The sequence below is a fragment of the Opisthocomus hoazin genome, chromosome 11 (assembly GCF_030867145.1).
Source record: "Opisthocomus hoazin isolate bOpiHoa1 chromosome 11, bOpiHoa1.hap1, whole genome shotgun sequence".
In the NCBI taxonomy this organism is placed as follows: domain Eukaryota; kingdom Metazoa; phylum Chordata; class Aves; order Opisthocomiformes; family Opisthocomidae; genus Opisthocomus; species Opisthocomus hoazin.
In genome coordinates, this window is record NC_134424.1 from 19315948 (window position 1) to 19334281 (window position 18334).

The 18334-nt window shown below is 39.1% G+C and overlaps 1 protein-coding gene across 8 annotated transcripts in view; it reads left to right on the forward strand.

Annotated features, from left to right (window-relative positions):
* The window catches only part of DOCK3 (dedicator of cytokinesis 3), a 225148-nt gene that overhangs the window by 109291 nt on the left and 97523 nt on the right, over positions 1–18334 (forward strand). For all 8 annotated transcript variants that reach the window (XM_075433137.1, XM_075433142.1, XM_075433138.1 and 5 more), the window contains exons 10-12: positions 2796–2877; positions 9376–9436; positions 13327–13474. In XM_075433137.1, the coding sequence (XP_075289252.1) occupies positions 2796–2877; positions 9376–9436; positions 13327–13474 (291 nt within the window). The remainder of the gene's footprint in view (positions 1–2795; positions 2878–9375; positions 9437–13326; positions 13475–18334) is intronic.

Consider the following 18334-nt stretch of genomic DNA (forward strand, 5'->3'; position numbering starts at 1 on the left):
ACATGGTTAATATGCATAAGGCATAGTAATTATTTTTCAGTGTAGTAGTAGAGGGTGTTGGCAAGTTTACATTTAACAAACAAAGTACAGTCATTTAATTATTGTTTCAAGTTCAGTTTTAAAGAGGACCGATGTTGATTTTGTGAAAGTAACTTTTGTGGCTCTGTAGGTCATGATAGTTTTTTTGTTTATTTTCTTTAAGGAATTTTACTTTTCTTTGTGGAAGGAGACATGTTTTACGTATTACACTTGTAACAGAAGTGAAATATATGTTACCTCCTAATGTTTATAAATGAAAGATTTTACAATTAAACTGACTCAAGGATTATAATTAAGTGAATTTATTAAAATTAAAGTCTCCCTAAGCAGTGTTTTTGAAGGCATTGGAAATATTGATGTTTATTGCTGTGGCTTGGAAATAACATGGCTATGAGTTGATATCTCTTTAAATTACTACATATTTTTAATAATATAAAGCATGATTTCTGTTTGGAAATTGATGGTACAAAAATTATCTTCTGGTTTATTCCCTGTATTAACCAGAACTTACCTGTGGGCATCACTGTAACTGCCCTTTCTGCTCCTCTCCTGAAATTCATTGAGTAGGGAGAGCTGAATGCCAGCAACCATGACTGCTGCTGAACTAACACCCGTTTCAGTTTATGTTTAAATATTTAGGGTTCTACAGTGTAATTGTTCGGACAGTGCTGGTGGTCCTGTTTGTGTGGCCCTTTTGCAGGGGCAGCAAAGCACTGAGCGAAACAGCTGGGAAAAGCAACCACTTTGGCCATCCTGCTTGAATTGCGTGCTATTGTGCATTTTCATGTCCTTAATTAGTTACCAGCAAAATAGTGGGCACAATACTGAGTTAATGATAAAGCTTAAAAATTTAATTAATGTGGTTTTATTGAAAATAGGTCTTATTTAGAAAATTCTGACTTCATTTTTTGTGATTTATGTATTAGGTAGATAGAAGTAACTAGGAAGTCCTAATACTGTTGTAACTGTTACTGTTATGTACTGAAGTTGTAATATTGTACTGCACTCCACTTAGACATCATATAATTCTTACAAAAAGATTAGATTATACCATGTCATTAAAGCATACTCAGAAAGTAGTTGTAGGCAAAGAATCATGAAGTATCTGTTTCTTGTGGGTTTCTTTGAGACATGTTAGCCATCTCCAAGGTTATAATCATCTGCTGCAAATTAATTAAAATTATCACTGAATGAAGTTGTGGGATACATGGAGATTGGAGTAATAATGAGTAACAGGGAGAGTGAAACAGCCGGAGAGTGTGATCTGGATTGCTTAAGATAAACCTAAGCAAATAAACATGCAGAGGTGTGCAACACGATGTACGAGTCATGCTTACAGAATTAGGGACCGTTCTGACAAAAGTAGCTATTCTGGAAAGAAGTCAGTATTTATAATGAACAGGTTGCTTCAAATGAACTCACAGCATAATGATGTGGTAAGAAGGCTAATATGTGATGTTTGAGAAACTACAGTTAGGATTAGTAGGGACTTGATTTCATACGTGTGAAATACACAGATGTGTGTACTTGTATTTGTGGTGTAGGTGATAGCAGTGCTAGACAGTTAGAAACTTACATTTTTAGAACTGTTCATGAAATGGTGTTGAAAAATTATGCTATGGGTAAGTTCTCTGAAATGATTCCTGCACTTAATTTCTTAACAGCATCAAATTGCATACTTGTTTGGAGAGATATTTGATTACATAATGTAATTAATGACTGATACCGCTACCCTGTAAGAAATTAGCTTTTCTAAAGGCCTCTAACATACAGAAGAAAGTGTAACAAAAAGCAGTGGCTAAGCACTGAAACCAGACATATCCAAGCTGATGTTAACCCATGCGGTTTAACACTAGGGATGTTTTGGAGCAAGCTACCAAAGGAAGTAGTGCGTACTCTACGTTCTCATATTTTTCAGGCCAACAGTGGATAATATGCTGGAAAATGTGTTTTAGTCAAATAAAGGTTGCTGGACTTGATACAATCATGCTGGATAAAATTGAAAGGATCTGCGATATGATGGAAATGCAACTAGAAGATTTAATGATGTGCTCTTGCTTTATTTCTGTGAACCTGTAGGAAGAAATTCTGGTCAATATGTAGTGTGTTGTCACATATCTAGTGAATAAATTACTCATCTAATTTTTTTGTATACATAAATTCTGTGTCTGTCTTAAATAATACCAATATCCATGGCTTACCATCCATAGTAAGAATTATGTATTTTGCGGTGCGGCTGGGCATGCTGCTTGTGCTGGTAAAAGGACTGTTAAATTTGATTGATAAGCAGTTCTATTGATTGAATCTTAATATGTTTGAATTAGTATATTGCTTTCATAAACAGTATATGCTGAAGGAGATTGCTTAATTGGTATTCTTGTTACTTTTAGTTTTGGGTGGATTTTAATGAACTCAGTTTTACCAAAGGCAGTGTACGCCTCAGCAAGTGTGCCTTAGCCTTTGCCTGAAGTAGTTGCAGTGTATTGAAATCCTGTGCTTCATATATTCACATTATTGTAATGTTATTGCATCATGAATATGCATCAACCTGATGTTTTCACCTGCAGAGTACTTACTACTAAAAGTCTTCTATGCTATTCCATGTAGATCAGTGAGTACTGTTTTATATGCTTTGGGAATTAAGAAAATTGTAATACCTAATGCATCTTTAAAAAAAAAAACAACTACCTGTTTTTTATGTTGAAGTGTATACACGAAACTCATATTTATTTGTTTTAATATTGTTTGCTTTTTAGTGAGAGGTTTATGGTGAGGTTAAACAAGAATGGAGGCCCCAGGAATCCAGAGAAGATAGACCGAATGTGTGCACTTTTCACGGTACGTGTCTGTTCCCTTTCTTCTTCCCTTACAATAGTACGATTGTAGATGTGGTCACCCTGCGGGAAAAAAAACCCAATTCTTCCTTTCCAGTATACTGAGTAGAACGGAAGCTGTTTCTAAGTTTTGTTATGGTTACAACTAAATGTTAACATAAGAAAATGAATGTACTTCTAAATTATTTTTATATCTAGGTAAATATTCTGAAGTACTTCCTTTTAGGTGTATTTTTTCCTGCTTATAGTTTGAAATTTTGAATATTTTCATTGCATGTACTATGCTCTTAGATAATAGGGCACAGGAAAAAGCTGTGTTGACCTGAACATAAATTGAGGCACTGTTTTCAGAATCAAAGTTAGAAAAAACAACTGCAACATCATAAACACACACAGAAAACAAGAAAATTCTCCAAACCTATTTTTGTCATAGCCCATTGAAGAGTCCGTGTAGCAGCTCCAGGTACGTGGTGCAGCAGTAGGCTCGCATGTCGGCAGTGCAGGGTGTGTGATGGAACAGAACGACTGTGATGTGCTGCAGAAGCAGCAGCCAAGTTGAGCTCCAGCGAGTTGGTTGTGATAAAGGAAACACTGTGACTTCCTAAGCTTCTACAGCAGGTCTGTGTGAATAGCTACCCCGTCCTGATGCAAAGCAGATACGACCAACTGTACCAGCAGTCTTTAACCACCTGTACCAGAATGACAGGAGAAGTAATACCCATCTGTGGCACCTACCAGATGATACCTCAGCTGGGAGTGAAAAAGCCAGATAGGATTTACCTCCTTTTAATAATTCTTGAGACTCACCTCTCACTTCACTGCCTTCTTGTTTTGTAGTTTTGGTTATGCCAAAATAGTAGTTTCAAAACACTTTAATACACATTTTAATATCCATTCCGCACTGATCTTAAGTTCTGTTAAAAATTGCCTCAGAATCATGTGTCAGACCATGGTGTTATCTGTCAATTCTTCTCCAAAAGAATATGAAAATGTAGAGACACTGAAACTTAACAGCTCATCATAGAATGACTGTAAGGAATTTCAGATCCAAAGTGTGATAAACACTTTCCATCGTGACTCACCTTTAGCTACTGTGCATGCTGGAAGCTCTTTGACAGGAGTATTTTTACCTCCAGTGAAGAAAAAAGATGGCAGACAGCTTTGGTATAAGCTTTACTTCTGGCAGTGAAACCTCTGAGGTCAAGCAGGGCTGGACACTGAAATAGGCATGGTTCCCAGTACCATTCCCTTTTCTCCTTTAAGAAGATAGCTGAATTTCTGCTCTTAGGGAACAGAGCATGTCTAGCCAGATGTAAGGATGTTCAGTTCTGCCTCCATCTCTGTATAGGAGCTGCAGGTCAGTCACTGAAGTTGCAAAGGACTGACATCCATAGCAGTTCTGATTTTGGTACCATCGCTGAAGTGCTGCCAGCTGGTTAAACATCAGCAGAGGTAACAGTGTCTTCGTGTTGCCATTGACCCTGATGATTCCACTGCTGGTAACTCAAAACCAAGTATCTTTATCTTCCAAGAGAAAGGTAGCCAGGCAGCAAGTCTCGGCACTGGTGTCTGAATCAGGCAGAAAGGTTGAGTGTAGGATTAAGCATTGCTCTAAGGATTACTCCCAAAAGGCAGCACAGACTGGTTCGTATCAAGTTTGGCACTTTCTAGCCTCTGAGGTTTATCATTCTTAAAAAAGACTTTCACCATCAAACTTCCCCATCTGCACAGATGCCACACTACTGAAGGTCATGCAAGATCTGTCCTGTTTCATACTGTGTTGTGAATGGTCTGAAACAGTTTTGCTTCAGTGACCTGCAAACCAGTTTTTACACGGTTTCAGAAATACAAGAAGAGCAATGGTATGCTACAGCCAGGGGCGTGATGTAGTTCTAGAAGAGACCAGCTGCGTATTATGAATGGGGCCAGCCTAGTCTAAAAGAGACCGGCCCCGAGTATTGCAGCCATGTGCCGCTCTATAGCACCTGTCCTTCTGATCAGAGATCGCTCCCAAGATACCTTTCTATTTAACTATACAAAAATATCTAAGCTGGCTCAGTAGCAGTTCTCAGAGGTGCTTAGACTTCATGACTGTCACTGTCTCTGGTAGAATGTGTAGTCTACATATAACAGGAATTATGATAATTGGGAAAATCATCTGTGCAATAAATTGCACGCTTCTGATACAATATTTTTCATCAGTGTTTTCAAAGAACTTTCCAAATTATGTAGCAAAGGAGCAACAAATAGTAGCTTTTTGAATAACTATTTTATCTGCAGTGGTTGTATCTTATCAGAATTTCTTAATTGTGAAATGCTTCCAAAATAAGATAGTTTTATGACTTTGAGGTTTGTTCCCAAGTTTGTTTTAGTCTTGACTTTACACCTATTTGTTTATTTACTTGCCCTTCCCCTCCACTCTGCAGTATTTTTCTAAAACTCTAATCTTTCCCAGAGGCAAGAAGCCCCATGTCTTAGATAATTCAAGCTATCCCTGTCTTTCTGCTATGTCTATTGCTTCTAGGCATTCACCTGTCTCCTCGTGTAAGATATCAAAATTACTTAGGTTTTGGTTTTAGATCTGCTGTCATATCATACCAAAGGTGAGAAACTGCTTCCTCTGAAGAGTAAAGCTCACTCAAGCAAACCTCAACCTATGCACACTTTAGAAACATTCCTGTGTCTGAATTAAAACATGACTACACGGTATAAGCTTGCTATTTTTGTTAAATACCTTACAGTCTGTGGCCTACGAGGCTGGCAACTGAATTTGGTAAAGCTATTTAAATAATTAATTAGTGGCAGTCAGGTATCCCTGATTCTGCTGTTTTGGGGGTGATGGTTAGGTTTTTTAACATACAGTTAGACCTTTATAGAAACCAGTGTTGCAAAGAACTAACCATTATTATGGAGTAACTCTTTCCCATAGCTAGTATGGGGGGGGAAAAAGTAGGGGTGATTTTCTAAAAAGCTGTGCAATTAGTATTATTATGAAATTACCTTGTTTATCAAGCAGTATCACTGAAGAAGCTCAGAAAGATGAGAGAAATAAACCCCCTGTGGATGCAGTGCTAAGAACACCTTTCTGGACATTGATCTATTTACACTGCGCACAAGCAAATAAGAAATGTAGTTTGTCCTCTCCTGGGTCCTAAGTCATGTGCATGGGTTCTCTGCAATTAGATTATCTGAAGACTTCCTCACAGGGCTTGGTGTTTTTGGTTGTTTGGTCCATATGATAGTAAGAATATCTCCTCTTGTAAAAAGCCTCAGCTGTACAAAATGAAATACAAGGCCATCTGGGCCCACATTTTTTGTCTTTTGACTGTGACACAGTATATTTTTTGTGAAATTGAAATGCGACTAAAGTGTGAACCCATCAATATGTGCGTGCCCTACCATTTTCTGATATCTTGACAGCTGCCCTTTGAAAAAACAGTTCTCTAAATTGCTGTTAATTAGAACTGGTAAACTGATAGTATAATAAAATTCCCCCTGTCAAATCACAGATATTTTAAAAAATCTATAACTCTCTAGAGTATTAAGCGCTACCTACAAGTTTTTTGCTTTTTGGAATGTATTGTCAGGCACTACTGAGACTAGAACTATGTCAAAGCCCTTCTTATCGTGGAACTCAGTTTCTCCAAGACTTGCGAGATAAAGCCTGCCATACGCTACACTGGTATTTTAGGTGATGAGGAAAGCCTAGAAAGTATGTTCCCTTATTCATGCAGCAGCAAAATAAGACTTGAGGAGAAAACGCTAAGGAAGATTTATATAGCTTAATTCTTTGGCTTCGGAGAGACATGATCTGCTAGCTGGTAAGCATACCAAACAGCATATTTGCAACTCACTGCATATGCTGCCCAGGGAAATACAGTGCTCCTTTTAAATGGAGTAACAAGATACAGCCATGAATTTGTTACTTCCCTCCTGTAGTTTAGCAATGTAATGCTGTCTTAAAGGGACTGAAACTTCTCCTTAGAATAAATTCCTTTTATGCCTAGTTCTCAGTTACTGCCCAGATTTTATTGTGCTGTATGTCACTGTAATCTGAAGTTCAGTGTTTATGTGCATTGCCATCATAATCTCAGTTGCTGAGATTTGGTTTCTCAAGTCATGCAGAAAAGAAATTTCCTGTGTGTATTAAAGTTCATATTTTAGCTTTCAGCAAAATACATTTTTTTTAATTTACTGAATTGGTTCAGGAATGACAGAACTTAGATGTCCACAGTTTAAAATTTCCTCCCCCCTTTATATAACATTTGCATTATATCCTTCTACAGTGTTTTTAATACCACCTAGTTGTGGTTTTTTCAAAAAGAAAAGCTCAAGATTTTGTCTGAATTTGATATTTTTCCAGCTGATTTTTGCATTGTTTTTTAAAAAACAGTGTAGTGTTAGAAGACCAAGCTACATTTGTGTGTAGACAAATCCGCCAGTGTTGTTCTCCCCGCACAACTGCATGTATTAGAAGTGGCTATTACCACTGGGTTGGATACCTTTCTTCAATTGAAAAGGAAGAGAAAAAAAAAAGGGAAGAAACATGAACACATAGCTACCATCTCAAGTTGTTTGCAAAGTTATATATAAAGCCCTAGAGCTGTTTTCAAAAAGCCCTATGTCGAAAGCATTTCGTACAAAGAAATAAAAAAAATTGTTTTAAAATTGTGAGGTGGTGTCCATTGGCTCAGTGTAGGGGAGAAGTGAACAGTAACTGAGCTTCGAACCTTCTTTCTGAGGTCTTCTCTTTCACATGCGCACACACACGTCACTCCCTCACATTCTTAGGAAGAGTACATTAATAAGATGATAGCACTTACCAGAGTGGAGAGAGAGAAAGAGGCAACAGCTGTTGCTGTAGAGCAGAAGAAGCCTTTTTGCATCAGGGTCTAAAACATGAGAGAATATTCTCACCATATGTGTCGTGTTTAAAATCTTCTTGTCTTGGAGGTTAGTAATATGAGGAGGACGTGTTGAACAATGCTGATATTTTCAGGAAGAAATGTTTCGTAGGTATTTCCTCTAATTAAAAAAAAGGGGGAGAGGAGAATGTCTTAGAAGTTGATCTATGTTTATAATGTTATTTGAAAAAAACACAACATGCCAAGGAAATTGCAATTAAGACAGCTTCTAACATGTGATGCAAAATTCTGTAGTAGTTAATTATTGATAAGTACTCTATGCATATTTTCTTAATTTATTATCTGTAATATTAAAGATTTGTCAGGGTCTCTAATACCTTTTTGTCTTCATCAGCTTCAGCTTTCCTTTTGCTCTTCTGAAGGTTCTCCTTCTCCCATTTTTTAGCTTTTCTTCAAGCTCGGTTTTAAAAGTTTTGACCTGCTATTCTGTGACATGGAATGTCAGAGTTTTCTTTCGTGTATATGGTTGCTTGCCGTAAAAATAACTTTCAGGAGATCTTAAGGTCCTGTGTTTTGCTAAGCAATTACCGCATCTTTAAAACTAGTTTTTCCAATACCCTGTCACTGTTTTGAACGTACTAAATAGAAGAGTGACCATCCATATCACTAAACTGATAGAATGGCTTTAGCCGGATGTGGCCCTTTCTAACTACCATGCTTCCCAAATAACCCATTGGCATGTTTCAGCAGTTGGAAAGGGGCAGAAGGCATTTCCAGTCAGCAGTTTGCATGCAGCCTACCCTGCTTTGGGACTGTGAAGGAGGTTAGCTATGAACTAGCTGCCCTTGGCTCCCACCAACTCATACGGATAAAGCCTGTCGATTCTGTGCATGGTTGCGATGCTGCCTTGCTGCTTTCATGAAGTAATGAACATACATCGTATGAAACAGGATTGCAGCTGCACGTTCAAAAGCATTAAAATAAACCATATCTCTGAGTCTCCTACCTTTCTTCCTCTTCAGATTTTGCGTGTTCTGAGGAATTGCACCTCTCCATTTGTAAAATAAAACATGCTTGAAGTTTTATCTAAATTCTGACAGTCCTGCTGCAAATTTTTGCTAGAGCCATCCTGTGAGGCTAGGACTGCACAATGAGAAGTCAAAAGCCACAAAAGGAAAGCAGAAGCAAAGGAACGGGGTTAGGGACAGATCTGGGATCTGCGGTCGGGGAGTGGGGTGAAGGAAGCCAGAATGGATTACAGCTGAGGGCAACGCAGGGATTTAAATTTACTTTGTAAATTTAATACAGTTTAATAAGGTGTTTGAATTAAGGATTAAATGAACACCTTAAATGTTTGCTAGAGTTTTGATACAGCATCACTAGTCACTGGAGTCAGAATCTTTCATTTCTTTTCCTTCTAAACAACATCCCAACCAAATATAATCCTACTATGTTTCATTTTTCTTATCTGTAAATTAGAAATAATAATACTTTCTCTTACTTAAAGATGCAGGAGCTAAATGAATGGAGAGTAGTACTGCATGGTTCTTATTATTGCTCATGAGATTTTTGCAGGCACTTATTTTGGAAGTGCAGTGTTCTTTTTTTTAATGTCTATATTTTTTCCAATCTTACAGGATCTCAGCAGCAAGGACATGAAGAGAGATTTGTACATAGTTGCCCATGTAATTCGAATAGGTACAGTATGATTTGTTACTTGAATAATACGCAATTAACAATGTTTTTACAATATTTTAAAATGTATGTTTTACTTAACTGACATGATAATACTTTAACCAGTTAGAAAACTCATAGACCACGCACATCTGCTGAGATTAATATTCAGACCATATGTAGCTAAGTGTTAAAAGGTTACTGATGACTGTTTAACAGGGACTTTTTTTTTCTCAGTCTGAAACAAAATATTTGATTAAACACCACATTTGGGGGAGGAAAGAGGAACTAAAAGGCTGTTTGTTTAATGTCCCAAAATTTCAAATGAGGTCTTTTTACTGATGATATATAGCCAGTTTACAGGGCAGGACATCAGCATACTTGGCTGTTCTCATCTACTAAGTCAGAGGCTGTTAGATATATATAGAGATCTGTTTTCCACTGTAGGAGTTTGCAGTGCTTCCAAGAACCCACATATGAGTTTGGGGAGATGCTTTTAAAACATAAGAGCCGGGAAGCTGTCACACCTGTCAGATGTTCTTTCTACCTGCTGACACTGAAAAGGAGTGTTAGCAGCAGTACCTGTCTGCTGGAAGCCTGTGAAGCTTGCAGTCCACCACTTAGCAGCAAGCATTTGCGTCTTTCCAGGTTCTCCTGGCTGCTTGCCTAGAGCTATCCAAAGGAGAGATCTGGATGCGCAGTACGTAGACCTGACCCTACCCAAGGAAGAAAGCCGTTCCTTGCTAGTTTGCTTCAGTAGTCACATTTTATAACATGGATTTCTCTGACTGTTCATAGGCCAGGCTAGGCTTCATTTATTCTTTTTGAGATTTGCGATAGCAAGAATGCAATTTATGATTGAAATTAGAATGTGTCTTATACAGTATAGTGTAGTGCTTGAAGTAGTTCACAGACAGCTAGATGAGTTTTTAAGCCTAGCAGTGTGTTTAAGTGAAATGACTACTTGATTTCTGGTATGTGAATTAAATTTCTAGAATCTCTTTTAGATGGAAGGTGTTGGATAGAAGAAAAGCTCTAGTTAAAAAGAATCATAGAATCATAGATTGGAAAAGACCTCTCAGATCATCAAGTCCAACCGTCACCCCAACACCACCATGCCTGCTAAACCATATCCTGAAGTGCCACATCTGCACATTTTTTGAACCGCTCCAGGGATGGGGACTCCACCACTTCCCTGGGCAGCCTGTGCCAATGCCTGACCACTCTTTCAGTAAGGAATTTTTCCTAATATCCAATCTAAACCTCCCCTGACTCAACTTGAGGCCATTTCCTCTTGTCCTATGGCTGGTTACTTGGGAGAAGAGACCAACACCTGCCTCACTACACCCTCCTTTCAGGTAGTTGTAGAGCAATAAGGTCCCCCCTCAGCCTCCTCTTCTCCAGAGTGAACAGCTCCAGTTCCCTCAGCCACTCCTCACAGGACTTGTTCTCTACACCCTTTGTCAGCGTCGTTGCCCTTCTTTGGACACGCTCCAGCACCTCAGTGTCCTTCCTGTAGTGAGGGGCCCACTCGAGGTGTGGCCTCACCAGTGCCGAGTCCAGGGGCACGATCACCTCCCTACTCCTGCTGGCCACACCATTCCTGATACAAGCCAGGATGCCGTTGGCCTTCTGGCCACCTGGGCACACTGCTGGCTCATGTTCAGCCAGCTGCTGACCAGCACCCCAAGGTCCTTTTCCGCTGGGCAGCTTTCCAGCCACTCTTCCCCAAGCCTGTAGCATTGCATGGGGTTGCTGTGTCCAAAGTGCAGGACCCAGCCCTTGGCCTTGTTGAACCTCGTACAGTTGGCCTCGGCCCATCGATCCAGCCTGTCCAGATCCCTCTGCAGAGCCTTCCTACCCTCAGGCAGATCGACACTCCCACCCAACTTGGTGTCATCTGCAGACTTACTGAGGGAGCACTCAATCCCCTCATCCAGATCATCGATAAAGATTTTAGACAATACCGGACCCAAAACTGAGCCCTGGGGAACACCACTTGTGACCGGCCACCAACTGGATTTAACTGTATTCACTACCACTCTCTGCGCTCGGCCATTCAGCCAGTTCTTTATCCAGCAGAGAGTACACCCACCCAAACCATGGACACCTAGTTTCTCTAGGAGGCTGCTGTGGGGAACAGTGTCAAAGGCCTTACTAAAGTCCAGGTAGATAACATCCACAGCCTTTCCCTCATCCACTGGGCGGGTCACTTGGTCATGGAAGGAGATGAGGTTGGTCAGGCAGGACCTGCCTTGCATGAACCCGTGCTGGCTGGGCCTGATCCCCTGGTTGTCCTTCACATGCCCGGTGGGCGCACTCAAGATGAACCACTCCATAATCTTGCCCAGCACTGAGGTTAGGCTGGCAGGCCTGTAGTTCCCCGGATCCTCCTTCCAGCCCTTCTTGTAGATGGGCGTTACATTGGCGATCCTCCAGTCATCTGGGAGCTCGCTTGTTAGCCAGGACTGCTGATAGATGATGGAGAGTGGCTTGGCCAGCTCCTTCGCCAGTTCCCTCAGCACTCTTGGGTGGATCCCATCCCGCCCCATAGACTTGTAAGTGTCCAGGTGGCACAACAGGTCGTTAACTGCTTCCTTCTGGATTATGGGAGATTTATTCTGCTCTCCTTCCCTATCTTCCAGCACTGGGGGCTGAGTGCCCTGGGAATAACCAGTCTGACTATTAAAGACGGAGGCAAAGAAGTCATTAAGTACCTAAGGACAGAATTAATTAGTAATAGGGAGTTAAATGGTTCTAAAATATGAATATGTGTACTTCCATTGGGAAATTAGCAAGTAAATATTTTACCTATGTTAAGTATAATTTATTTCAAATATTTAGACCTAAAATGTTAACAATATGTAGTAGGAATAACAAGACAGTCTCTTCAGTTATATTATTCTAAACAGCTAGAGCAGTGCACTGTCTTTCATGCTTATCAGGTTTTCAGTTAGCTGAAGAATGGCTAGGTAGTGTTTGCAATGAAGGGGTATTTAACGCTGTTTCCAGCCCATTCACCGCTGTCATCCGTTACCAGCCACAGATACCTTTTCGGATACCTCTGTTGTCCTGTGAATGACAACATGCCTTGTAAGTCACAAATGTGCAAGAAGGATCAGTTTTTCATTATCTGACTTCACTGTGTCATGAAGTCTCTGTAAGTTAGAATTACTCTGTATCACTTGAGATGATGAATGAAGCTTGTAGAAAGATACGATGTAGTTCAAGCTCAGATGCTTAACCCTGATGCAAGAAGTGCTGGACACATTATTATGTGTAATGTTACAAGTTGTCTTAGATTATCATAGTGATTTTTCTAGTCTTGCCATTTTTTTCACTCTATTAGAACACTGCTTTAGCAGTAGGAAATTAATCATTGAGCAGCTTTGTATCTCAGATTTCTCCTATATGCACTCCAAGACAAACATGATAAATGACACAATATATAATATATTCCCTTAAAGCAGTTGTATAAAGTGAAAATTTGTGTAAATACTGGACTGTAATGGAAGGACCACAGCGACTCTTTGTGTGGATGCAGAGAGGCAAGTACAAGTTGTTTTCTTGGCTCATTCAACAGATGATTTGTAGTCAACTCAGCTGGATGCAAATACGCGTCAAGGGGCTGCAAGTCAAAGACAGCCAGACATGACGCTGTTCACTTTGCCCTTGAGTGTTCTGTTTGCTAAATGAGGTGATGGGCCTTAATCAAAGTAGCCCAGTGGGTCAGGTAGGTTCAAACGGACCTCTGAATTTGAAAATACAGAAGAAAAATGAGTGAGAAGTACAGAGAAGACTGCAAGCTGTAGTTGAAACTTACTGTAGGTGTGCATATTCAGAGGGATAATAGAGCAGAATGGACAGAATAGTTCCATATGAATCTCTCTATTTTAAATTTCTTTTCATTTTAGGTCGCATGTTGCTAAATGATTCAAAAAAAGGGCCCCCTCATTTACACTATCGCCGCCCCTATGGCTGTGCAGTATTGAGCATCATGGATGTACTTCAGTCAATCTCTGAAATCAAAGAAGAGAAGGATTTTGTTCTCAAAGTTTACACGTGAGTACCTCCTAGAAGGAACAGAATTAGGAAAACCACTTTGTGTATGTTGGGTGATGAGATACTAAAGACGAATTAAATATCAAGGTGCCTAAAACTGCGTTTGCTGCTTTATCCTCCTTCACAACGTAAACTAGTGCTGTTGGTACTGGGGTTTGCTCCTTTATTATTCCAGAAGCTCACAGAAAATAATGAATATTATCACAGATGTTTCAGGTATATGAAATGCTTCAGAAATTGCTGAATATTGCCCAAATCTGTGACAAACAAATCTGCACTTTTATTAATATGATTTAAATCTACTAAGCTGGAAAAATGCTGTATTTCACCTGAGAAATATGCTGTATTTCACCTGATGAAGGGAATAGTTGCTCGTGCCCCATCTCTTATTCCTTATCAGTCATGGTGACCAACAAAAGAAGTAGAAAACAAATGAAGTCAACAGTGTATGACCAAAAAACTCAAAACAAGTCAACATTTTCTGAGCAAGTATCTTACGTTCACTTATGTGTGATTTTGAACTTTGAACTAACAAATTCTGGTTATGAAATGTGGTCTCACAGTCGTAATAAAGAGCCCACAGACAAACAGTCTGGAGAGTGCAGGGAATATTTAAATCTCCTGTCAGTGAGGATAAATACTGGCAAGATCTGCTTTGCAGATGGGCTGAGATACAGCTGACATTACTTTGCAGTCTGTGGCCACAAATTGGGTGGGGGGTGGGGGGGTATAGAAATTGTTATTCTTTGAGAAATGCATTCAGCAGCACAAAGTCTGACATTCAAGGGAAACTATAAATGAAAAAATGGTTTTCACTGTTCACTGGAAGATTCTTGGCTATCTCTTCATAAGTTAGAAATCTGTAAGTCCAAAGAAAAGTCTCTCAGAGTCAGCTCTTCCGTTCTTCTTTTGCCAACAGTTATGAAAGCTGTGGCAAAAATGTCAAGTTAGAGGAAAGAAAATGGTCGTCTGTCTTCTCTTTGCCAATAGAATCTGGATAATTTCGTCACCATTCAGTTTTAGCTTATCTCGAAACAGTGGGTTTTGGTTATGTAGTTGATGTTGTATTGGCCTTGTAGATTGCAACTGCAACATTTTGTATGTTTACAGTAATTGAACGTTCTGAATAGCAGATCTCCATTTTGATGTCCTTTTAATACATCTTTGCCTTCTTATTCACTGAAAAATAGGAGAGAAAAAAACTGTAAAATACTGGACTTCTCCATTTCCCAGTGATAAAGTCATGCAGCCAGTTAGAGCAATCCAAAGTCCTAGTTCTAGAAACAAAAGAATCACAGGACAGAGAGCTTCCTTTTTCTTCCTCTTAATCTGAAGAGTTTTGTAAATGTGGATTCCCTTCACACCACCCAAAGTACCAGCTGTATCTGCTGAAATGGCGAAGTATGTTTTTAGCAGCTGTTCTTCACGTCTGCTTCCCCACACCCGTTGTAACATCAGCACGCAGCCGTTACTGCTTTCCCAGAGAGGACGGAGAGCCCATAACAGAATTCAAAACTGTGATCAGATACTTGTAAATTTTTATGACTATTATCATTTGGCTGGGTTGTTACAAGTCTTGTACATCATCGTTTTATGCTACTGCTGTTTGGAGAGCAAAAATCTTCAGAAGGGAAAATGGATATATCTAAAGGGCACCAGCTTATGCCTTTTGCAGCTTTAATAGCTGTTGGTCTTCCACGACACAATGTTTTCGTGGGTTTATCTGCTTGCATCTTCTCTTTGGACATTCTTTTAGCTAACCTACCTTTTCTTGCTTTGTAGGGTAAAACTGAAATGACAGCTTTTTGTCCTTTGTAAGTTTAAAATTGTATATGAATGCTTAAACAGCACTGAACTGATTTTCTTACCTGCTGCTCTCATTTTGATTATCATTAAAATGCCTCAGGCCAATTCAAAAATATCATAAAGATGAAATAAGGAGGGAGGTGTGTTTGTATTTTTAAAGTAGCAGTAAAAAGCATTCTTTTGTAACGCTAAAGCTTACAGCTGCCAGAAATGAGGCAGTCAGCATGCAGCCAGAAAAGCCTTTTCATGGCACGAAGCTGGAAAAAATTTGAGAGACTAAAAACCAAACTGCTGAAACAAATACATGATATTTCAATGGAGAATTTTGCTGGATCCACAAGAGGGAATGCTTATGAAAAAAAAAAGAATCATTTTACTTCACCAGTCTTTCTCAGCTTGCCTTATTATTTTTAAAGATTTATGTCTGAAAAATACTTATTTCTCACAATCCAGATTTTCCTGTTTGTTAATCCTGCAGTCATGTTATAATCTTACTAAGAGGATATAGTACCACAGCTCTAGTTATAAGCTCATTATGTAAAAGTTTGAAGGTTTGCTTTTATAGTTCTTTTGCGTAATATACATGTAAAATATTTTAAAAGTGAGGTGGAAACTGAATTTTTACTCTGTCTTTTTTTCCTGAGATCACTTGATTTCATATTTGTGTATGAATTTTTATCTTTAATGGAGTTTTTTGCTCATTGCACGTTACTCTATGTTTCAATCTTCCCATTCTCCTAAGAACTTCATGTATTTCTCTTTTGTGTTATTTTTTTCAGTTTTATTTTTTGTCGTATTTTCTCTCAATCCTTCATTTTGCTCCTTCTCCAGCAGTGTAGCTCTTAACATTCCATCCTTTTAATGTGATGTATTCCCTGAATGCCTTTCCCTTTTGATACTCAGTTGTTGCTATTTGCCCAGCTGGACAAGAACGTACACTGCATTTCTGTCCCCATCTGTTTGACATCAGGGTCTGATGTGGTATGACAGACGTTCCAAATGGTAAATTTACTGTAGAACCAGCCAACCTGAAAAGATGATGGATTGCTCAGGAGAAAATTCTTATTTAAACTAGAAAGACATTTTGTGATGTATTTGGCATTTAGACAAGTAAAACGTTAACACAATAAAATGCATCACAGGCAAGTATTTTCAGGCCAGCATTTCAAACTTGGGATAATATTCTTCTTCTTTGTGTTCAGGAAACGTAAAGTGCAGCTTATGTTGGTAGTTGATACAAAACTAGCTTTAAGCTATCTTTATAGTCCACTGATTTTGGGATAACTTTGTTCTGGGTTAATTTGCAGGCATAAGTCATTGGAGGCTGAAATCTATTTTAACTTGCACTCCAGAGGATGGTACAGCAACTAAAAAGTTACCAGAGGTTAGGAATTTTCTGTAGTCTCATCTGTGAGGATGGAGGATGGTACAGAATTTGTCCTGTAGGTTATCTCTCTGCTTTAAGGAGAATATTATTTGCAGTAGGATAAATGACTTTTACTGCCTTGGCAATGTGAAGATAATTATTATTTTTTCCTGACAAGTAAGCTGAATGTTGGTTAAAGTTTGCAGTTAGCACAGAACACCACAATTACTGAAAATGTTTTTGTACTGTCCATTAATGTCTTAGCCCTGTTGTGTTTTGGTTTTGAGAGATTGTTTGGGGGAGTGCAATGTCGTCAGTCTGCCATGCTGTTAAGCTCTGGAAGGTCACCTCAGTGCTGACCTGTCTTGATTTACTGTGTGGATATCTGATCTCTCCTCCCAAAAAGGATATAGTAGTTATAGAAGGTATGGAGTAGAGCAGCTAAAATGTTTAATGGCATAGAGTCATTTCTCTATGAGAGAGATTGAGAGGGTGGGGAGCTTCAGTTTGAAAAGGAGAAAAGTGGTGGTGGGAAGGGACATGACCAAGAATTACAAAATCGTGGTGGAGGGTAAACTGTTGTTCACAGAATACAACAGTACAAGAATTAGGGATGCTCAATGAAATTGTTAGGAGGTGACATTAAAAAAGGTGGAAGAAAGTGCTTTCTTTAGAAAGCAGGTAATGATCTTCTGGGTTTTATTGCCACAGGACATTGTGAAAACAGGCAGCATTAGCAGGTCCAAAGGGCATAAGACAAGTTTATGAACAGCAGGTCCATAAACAGAGGAATAGGAACAGACAGGGATGCACACTCCCATGTCGCTAATCCAGCAATCCCAGGGCAGGGTACATGAGCCTGACTGCTCATGTACCCTGCCCAAGTAGTATCTTCTATTGCCAGTGGGGGAAGCATTGGTTGTTTGGGGTTTTTTTATATTCATAGGTTCTTAACAATCAGCTGAGATGTCTGTTACCTAAACCCCTGGCAGTGAAAGGGAGAATGTTGAGAAAGATGGAGCTAAGATTTTAGGCGGTATAACCCCAGTCTCACTGCAGCAGGTGACCTAAGAATACAGCCTGGTCAGTGTTTCGATAGCATGCTGGGAGGAAGTAATTCTTAATGGTTTTTCTCCATTTTTCCTGTTTCACTGTCTGTGCTTCATGTTTAATTTATTCCAAGTTGTCTATGTTCCTTTTGCTTTTATAATAACCATCGTTGCAGGGGGTGTCAGTAAGTGTGCCATAACAGGCTTTGCAGGTTATCTCATTATTCTTGACAGTATATGGTTTTGTAATACTGAAGCTGTAGAAAATTACTAGCTACTACTTGTTCTAGATAGCCTTAATTCCTTTTGCCATACGATTCTTCAGTTATATAATGCCGCAGACAAAAAAATCCCTGCTGTCTTCACAGTAGTTGGTTTGTGTCTTACCCTGATTTTGCCAACATTATGTACTCTTGGAGGGAAACAAAAAAAGGAAAAAAGTGTTGATATGATTGGCAGAAGTTTTATAAAGTGATTTATTTCTCAAAACTCCTGTCTTTCTAGGAGTTGAAGGCTTATAGTCTTAATTTCTTTTTTCTTTTTCTTTTTTTTTTTTGACTTTGAACAGTCAATAGAAGAGAACTTTAGTTTAAGCATTTAATTCAATTGCACTTCAGAAGAAATAAGATTCACTATTGC